General features: G+C 60.6%; 2 protein-coding genes across 2 annotated transcripts in view; one reads left to right on the top strand and one right to left on the bottom strand.

The window, feature by feature from the left end:
• Positions 1-1,256, top strand: part of LOC147092235 (sarcoplasmic/endoplasmic reticulum calcium ATPase 2a-like) — a 25,081-nt gene extending 23,825 nt beyond the window's left edge. Inside the window, exon 7 of the mRNA XM_085975575.1 lies at positions 1,182-1,256. Within this exon, the coding sequence (XP_085831701.1) occupies positions 1,182-1,256 (75 nt within the window). The remainder of the gene's footprint in view (positions 1-1,181) is intronic.
• Positions 1,155-7,856, bottom strand: part of LOC147092229 (lysine-specific demethylase 2A-like) — a 520,639-nt gene continuing 513,937 nt past the window's right edge. Inside the window, exons 6-9 of the mRNA XM_085975897.1 lie at positions 7,602-7,708; positions 5,642-5,735; positions 4,130-4,282; positions 1,155-1,272 (exon numbers count right to left, since the gene is read on the bottom strand). Coding sequence (XP_085832023.1) covers positions 4,184-4,282; positions 5,642-5,735; positions 7,602-7,708 — 300 coding nt within the window. The 3' untranslated portion in view covers positions 1,155-1,272; positions 4,130-4,183. The remainder of the gene's footprint in view (positions 1,273-4,129; positions 4,283-5,641; positions 5,736-7,601; positions 7,709-7,856) is intronic.

Below are 7,856 nucleotides of genomic sequence, written 5' to 3'. Positions count from 1 at the left end.
ACCCTCGGCCCGAGGCTCCCTCCCTCGCCCCACCCTCGGCCCGAGGCTCCCTCCCTTGCCCCACCCTCGGCTCGAGGCTCCCTCCCTCGCCCCACCCTCGCCCCGAGGCTCCCTCGCCCCACCCTCGGCCCGAGGCTCCCTCGCCCCGAGGCTCCCTCCTCGCCCCACCCTCGGCCCGAGGCTCCCTCACCCCACCCTCGGCCCCCTCACCCCACCCTTGGCCCGAGGCTCCTTCCCTCGCCCCACCCTCGGCCAGAGACTCCCTCCCTCGCCCCACCCTCGGCCCGAGGCGCCCTCCCTCGCCCCACCCTCCCTCGCCCCACCCTCGGCCCGAGGCGCCCTCCCTCGCCCCACCCTCGGCCCGAGGCTCCCTCGCCCCACCCTCGGCCCGAGGCTCCCTCCCTCGCCCCACCCTCGGCCGAGGCTCCCTCCCTCGCCCCACCCTCGGCCCGAGGCTCCCTCCCTCGCCCCACCCTCGGCCCGAGGCTCCCTCCCTCGCCCCAAGGCTCCCTCCCTCGCCCCGAGGCTCCCTCCCTTGCCCCACCCTCGGCTCGAGGCTCCCTCCCTCGCCCCACCCTCGGCCCGAGGCTCCCTCGCCCGAGGCTCCCTCCCTCACCCCACCCTCGGCCCGAGGCTCCCTCACCCCACCCTCGGCCCCCTCACCCCACCCTTGGCCCGAGGCTCCTTCCCTCGCCCCACCCTCGGCCAGAGACTCCCTCCCTCGCCCCACCCTCGCCCGAGGCGCCCTCCCTCGCCCCACCCTCCCTCGCCCCACCCTCGGCCCGAGGCGCCCTCCCTCGCCCCACCCTCGGCCCGAGGCGCCCTCCTCGCCCCCACCCTCGGCCCGAGGCGCCCTCCCTCGCCCCACCCTCGGCCCGAGGCGCCCTCCCTCGCCCCACCCTCGGCCCAAGGCTCCCCCCACCCTCGGCCCGAGGCTCCCTCCCTCGCCCCGAGGCTCCCTCCCTCGCCCCGAGGCTCCCTCCCGCGCCCCACCCTCAGTCCGAGGCTCCCTCCCTCGCCCCACCCTCAGTCCGAGGCTCCCTCCCTCGCCCCACCCTCAGTCCGAGGCTCCCTCCCTCGCCCCTCCCTCAGTCCGAGGCTCCCTCTGCCTCAGTCGCTGCCCATAACCCCTCCCCCGCGAACTGCTGGTACCCACCCGCGTCCTGTCCTCGATGTTGTAGATGCGAAGTTGTGTTGGGATGTTGAAACTGTGCAAGAAGTTTCCTCCGAATACCAGTGTGTCTTCCGGAGTGTAAACTGCATGAATCCACCCTGCAGGGGCCGGGGGGGGGGCAGAAGGGGGGGAAGAGAGGGAGGGGGGAGAGGGGGAAGGGGGAGAGAGGGAGGGGGGAAGGGGGAGAGAGGGAGGGGGGAAGGGGGAGAGAGGGAGGGGGGAAGGGGGAGAGAGGGAGGGGGGAAGGGGGAGAGAGGGAGGGGGGAAGGGGGAGAGAGGGAGGGGGGAAGGGGGAGAGAGGGAGGGGGGAAGGGGGAGAGAGGGAGGGGGGAAGGGGGAGAGAGGGAGGGGGGAAGGGGGAGAGAGGGAGGGGGGAAGGGGGAGAGAGGAGGGGGGAAGGGGGAGAGAGGGAGGGGGGAAGGGGGAGGGGGAGAGAGGGAGGGGGGAAGGGGGAGAGAGGGAGGGGGAAGGGGGAGAGAGGGAGGGGGGAAGGGGGAGAGAGGGAGGGGGAAGGGGGAGAGAGGGAGGGGGGAAGGGGGAGAGAGGGAGGGGGGAAGGGGGAGAGAGGGAGGGGGAGAGAGGGAGGGGGGAAGGGGGAGAGAGGGAGGGGGAAGGGGGAGAGAGGGAGGGGGAAGGGGGAGAGGGAGGGGGAAGGGGGAGAGAGGGAGAGAGGGAGGGGGAAGGGGGAGAGAGGGAGGGGGGAAGGGAGAGAGAGGGAGGGGGGAAGGGGAGAGAGGGAGGGGGGAAGGGGGAGAGAGGGAGGGGGGAAGGGGGAGAGAGGGAGGGGGGAAGGGGGAGAGAGGGAGGGGGGAAGGGGGAGAGAGGGAGGGGGGAAGGGGGAGAGAGGGAGGGGGGAAGGGGGAGAGAGGGAGGGGGGAAGGGGGAGAGAGGGAGGGGGGAAGGGGGAGAGAGGGAGGGGGGAAGGGGGAGAGAGGGAGGGGGGAAGGGGAGAGAGGGAGGGGGGGAAGGGGGAGAGAGGGAGGGGGGAAGGGGGAGAGAGGGAGGGGGGAAGGGGGAGAGAGGGAGGGGGGAAGGGGAGAGAGGGAGGGGGGAAGGGGAGAGAGGGAGGGGGGAAGGGGAGAGAGGGAGGGGGGAAGGGGAGAGAGGGAGGGGGGAAGGGGAGAGAGGGGAGGGGGGAAGGGAGAGGGGGAGGGGGGAAGGGGAGAGGGGGAGGGGGGAAGGGGAGAGGGGGAGGGGGGAAGGGGGAGAGAGGGAGGGGGAAGGGGGAGAGAGGGAGGGGGGAAGGGGGAGAGAGGGAGGGGGGAAGGGGGAGAGAGGGAGGGGGGAAGGGGGAGAGAGGGAGGGGGGAAGGGGGAGGAGGGAGGGGGGAAGGGGGAGAGAGGGAGGGGGGAAGGGGGAGAGAGGGAGGGGGGAAGGGGGAGAGAGGGAGGGGGGAAGGGGGAGAGAGGGAGGGGGGAAGGGGGAGAGAGGGAGGGGGGAAGGGGGAGAGAGGGAGGGGGGAAGGGGGAGAGAGGGAGGGGGGAAGGGGGAGAGAGGGAGGGGGGGAAGGGGGAGAGAGGGAGGGGGGAAGGGGGAGAGAGGGAGGGGGCGGAGGAGAGAGGGAGGGGGAGGAGGAGAGAGGGAGGGGGAAGGGAGAGAGGAGAGGGTGGGGGAAGGGAGAGGGAGAGAGGGAGGGGGAAGGGAGAGGGAGAGAGGGAGGGGGAAGGGAGAGGGAGAGAGGGAGGGGGAAGGGAGAGGGAGAGAGGGAGGGGAAGGAGAGGGATGAGAGGGAGGGAGGGAAGGGAGAGGGAGGGGAAGGGAGAGGAGAGAGGGAGGGGGAAGGGAGAGGGAGGGGGAAGGGGAGAGGGAGAGAGGGAGGGGGAAGGGAGGGAGAGAGGGAGGGGGAAGGGAGAGGGAGAGAGGGAGGGGGAAGGGAGAGGGAGAGAGGGAGGGGAAGGGAGAGGGAGAGAGGGAGGGGGAAGGGAGAGGAGAGAGAGGGAGGGGAAGGGAGAGGGAGAGAGGGAGGGGGGAAGGGAGAGAGCGGAGGGGAGGGGAGGGAGAGGGAGAGGGAGGGGAGGAGAGGGAGAGAGAGAGAGAGAGGGGGGGGGGGAGAGAGGGAGGGGGAAGGGAGAGGAGAGAGGGAGTGAGATGGGGAGATGGAGAGAGAGCGAGAACGAACTTTCAAACAAAAGGAGAAACACAGTAACAACCTGTATTTATATAGCGCCTTTAAGATAGTAAAACCAGACTGTGGGGCCGGAGGAGGTTTCCGAGGTTGGGGTGGCTATGGAGGGATTTGAAGACGAGGATGCGAATTTTAAAATCGAGGCGTTGCCAGAGCCAATGTCGGTCAGTGAGCACATCGACTCGCTCCCGATAGAAACTGGGCCTTTCCTGGAGTCCAGGTGGGCCTGGGACAGCCCTTTTCCACGCATTGGAGCATTCACATCCCGACGATGTGTTCGGCGAGTCGGGCAGAGGAGCGCAGCGCAACGAGCAGCAGCAGCAGACTCGACGACATGCTGCAGCACGTCGGCCGGCAGCTCCATTTCGGGTAACTCGCAGTCCGGATGGGGGGAGGGGAGCCGGGCATGGCGCCCAGAGCGGGAGAAGCAGGCCACCACACGTGGAGCCGGCAACAGTGAGGAGGAGGCGGCGAAGAGGAGGACGGAGCGGCTGAGGGACATCGTGCTCCACTGCCACGGGAAGCCATTGTATTGACTCTGAACGCGGCGCTGTCTGTATAGCTGACGCGTCCCGACGGGGAACAAGCATTCCATTGTACTTGTTACATATGGCAAATAAATCTAATCTAATCTAATCTAACAATTTCAGACCAGAACCTCTGCCCCTATCCTTTTTTTTCCCCATTTATTTTTTATTTATATATATTTGTTTCCATTTATTTTCCCCTCTCCCACGTCCGACCTGAAACGTGAACTCTGTTTCTCTCTCCACAGATATGCTGCCTGACCCGCTGAGTATTTCCAGCATTGTCTGTTTTTAATGACCTACCTGAGGGAATCAGGAACGTGTAACCCTGTTTCAGCTCGATGCGCTGACACTTCTCTACCTTGTCCCGAGGAAGATGTCTCCCTGTTTGCCCGACAGCACCCAGCTCTCGTAAATCTCCAGGTTCAGGGGAGTGGGGGGAATGAGCCAGAATATCTGTGGACACAGAAAAGAGGGAATAACTGAGTACTTGGTGTTTAGCCGCCTCCCTTCAGACCTCCGCACCGGGGTGCTATCAGGCTAACTCAAGTGTGAGGTGCTGCATTTTGGGAGGACAAACAAGGCAAGGGAATACACAATGAATGGTAGGACCCTAGGAAGGACAGAGGGTCAGAGGGACCTTGGTGTGCATGTACATAGATCCCTGAAGGCAGCAGGACAGGTGGATAAGGTGGTTAAAAAGGCATATGGGATACTTGCCTTCATTAGCCGAGGCATAGAATATAAGAGCAGGGAGGTTATGATGGAGCTGTACAAAACGCTAGTTAGGCCACAGCTGGAGTACTGTGTGCAGTTCTGGTCGCCGCACTATAGGAAGGATGTGATTGCATTGGAGAGGGTGCAGAGGAGATTCACCAGGATGTTACCTGGGCTGGAGCGCTTCAGCTATGAAGAGAGACTGGACAGGCTGGGGTTGTTTTCCTTGGAGCAGAGAAGGCTGAGGGGGGACCTGATTGAGGTGTACAAAATTATGAGGGGCATAGATAGGTTAGGTAGAAAGGAACTTTTCCCCTTAGTAGAGGGGTCAATAACCAGGGGGCATAGTTTCAAGGTAAGGGGCAGGAGGTTTAGAGGGGATTTGAGGGAAAAACTTTTTCACCCAGAGGGTGGTTGGAATCTGGAACTCACTGCCTGAAAGGGTGGTAGAGGCAGGAACCCTCACAACATTCAAGAAGCATTTAGATGAGCGCTTGAAACGCCATAGCATACAAGGCTACGGACCAAGTGCTGGAAAATGGGATTAGAATAGACAGGGCTTGATGGCCGGCGCGGACACGATGGGCCGAAGGGCCTCTTTCTGTGCTATATAACTATGACTCTAAGAGGCTCGACACCATCCAGGACAAAGCAGCCCGCATGATTGGCACCCCATCCACCACCTTAAACATTCACTCCCTCCACCACCGGCGCACCGTGGCTGCAGTGTGGACCATCTACAAGATGCACTGCAGCAACTCGCCAAGGCTTCTTCGGCAGCACCTCCCAAACCCGCAACCTCTTCCACCTAGAAGGACAAGGGCAGCAGGCGCATGGGAACACCACCACCTCCAAGTTCCCCTCCGAGCCACACACCATCCTGACTTGAAGTAGATCGGCTGTTCCTTCATCGTCACTGGGTCAAAATCCTGGAACTCCCTCCCTAACAGCACTGTGGGAGCACCTTCACCACACGGACTGCAGCGGTTCAAGAAGGCGGCTCACCACCACCTTCTCAAGGGGCAACTAGGGATGGGCAATAAATGCTGGCCTTGCCAACGACGTCCACATACCAGGAACGAATTGTGTGGGGCTCACCTTGCCTCCCCGGTGGATGTGGTACCACACTGACGTCCCGCCGAAATCGATGTGGAAATCTGTGTAGCACCCTCGAACGCTCATCAAACAGTACCTGCCAGGGCAGGCAGAAGAGCAGTTAAGCCATCCCGAAGTAACAGACGTCAACAACTTGTATTTATAGAGCGGAAACAGGCTCGAGGGGCTGAATGGCCTCCTCCTGTTCATAGAAACATAGAAGATAGGAGCAGGCCATTCGGCCCCTCGCGCCTGCTCCGCCATTCAATGCGATCATGGCTGATCATCCAAATTCAGTACCCTGTCCCTGCCTTCTCCCCATATCCCTTGATCCCTTTAGCCTTAAGAAATATATCCAACTCCTTCTTGAATATATTTAATGAATTGGCCTCTACTGCCTTCTGTTGTAGAGAATTCCACAGGTTCACCACTCTCTGGGTGAAGAAATTCCTCCTCATCTCTGTCCTAAATGGCTTACCCCTTATCCTTAGACCGTGACCCCTGGTTCTGGACGCCCCCGCCATCAGGAACATCCTTCCTGCATCTAGTCTGTCCAGTCCTGTTAGAATTTTATAAGTTTCAATGAGATCCCCTCTCATTCTTCTAAGCTCTAGCAAATATAATCCTAATCGACCCAATCTCTCCTCATACGTTATTCCTGCCATCCCAGGTATCAGCCTGGTGAATCTTCGCTGCACTCCTTCCATGGCAAGAACATCCTTCCTCAGATAAGGCGACCAAAACTGCTCACAATACTCAAGGTGTGGTCTCACCAAGGCCCTGTACAACTGCAGCAAGACATCCTTGCTCCTGTACTCGAATCCTCTCGCTACGAAGGCTAACATACCATTTGCCTTCTTAACTGCCTGCTGCACCTGCATGCTTACCTTCAGCGACTGGTGCACAAGGACACCCAGGTCTTGTTGCACTTCCCCCTCTCCCAATCTATTGCCGTTCAGATAATAATCTGCCGTCCTGTTTTTGCCACCAAAGTGGATAACCTTGCATTTATCCACATTATACTGCATCTGCCATGTTTCTGCCCAATCACCTAACCTGCCCAAATCGTACTGGAGTTTCTCAGCATCCTCCTCACAGCACACACACCCACCCAGCTTTGTGTCGTCTGCAAACTTGGAGATATTACATCTAGTTCCCTCGTCTAGATCATTTGTATATATTGTGAATAGCTGGGGTCCAAGGACCGATCCCTGCGGTACCTCACTAGTCACTGCCTGCCACTCGGAAAAAGACCCGTTTATTCCAACTCTTTGCTTTCTCTCTGCCACCCAGTTCTCTATCCAAGTCAGTACCTTACCCCCAATCCCATGTGCTTTAACTTTGCACGCTAATCTCTTACGCGGGACCTTATCGAAAGCCTTCTGAAAGTCCAAATACACCACATCCACTGGTTCTCCCTTATCTATTCTACCAGTTACATCCACAAAAAATTGCAGATTAGTCATGCACGATTTACCTTTTGTAAATCCATGTTGACTTTGTCCGATCCTGTCACTGCTTTCCAAGTCCTCTGCTATTACATCTTCTATAATGGACTCTAGCATTTTCCCCACTACCGATGTCAGGCTTACTGGTCTATAATTCCCCGTGTAACAGGCTCGAGGGACTGAACGGCCTCCTCCTGTTCCTGTGTAACAGGTTCGAGGGGCTGAATGGCCTCCTCCTGTTCCTGTGTAACAGGTTCGAGGGGCTGAATGGCCTCCTCCTGTTCCTGTGTAACAGGCTCGAGGGACAGAACGGCCTCCTCCTGTTCCTGTGCAACAGGCTCGAGGGACAGAACGGCCTCCTCCTGTTCCTGTGTAACAGGCTCGAGGGGCTGAATGGCCTCCTCCTGTTCCTGTGTAACAGGCTCGAGGGGCTGAATGGCCTCCTCCTGTTCCTGTGTAACAGGCTCGAGGGGCTGAATGGCCTCCTCTCTCGCGTTGCTCTACAGTGCACGTACTTCCTGACTTTGGGGTACTTCATCTCAATGATGGCGTTGGTCGATTCAGTCTGTCTCTCCTTGAGGTGCCGGGGCCAAATATTATCCACCCAGTCGATTAGGTCCACCTGCAAATGAGCAGCAAAGAGTCAGCAGGCAGCAATCGCCACATCTCTCGCTTGAGGGCAAAAGGCAATCTGTTTCCCGAGAGGCAGCGAGGAAATGGCCCAACCCGGGGAAGACGCGAAGGGCCGGGTGCGGATTGTCCGAGCGCTC

The sequence above is a fragment of the Somniosus microcephalus genome, unplaced genomic scaffold (genome assembly GCF_052327205.1).
Source record: "Somniosus microcephalus isolate GS21.2 unplaced genomic scaffold, FLI_Smic_1.0 unresolved_chr2, whole genome shotgun sequence".
NCBI lineage: Eukaryota > Metazoa > Chordata > Chondrichthyes > Squaliformes > Somniosidae > Somniosus > Somniosus microcephalus.
Note: the sequence above shows the minus strand (reverse complement) of the source record. Positions and strands in the feature narration are given on the sequence as shown.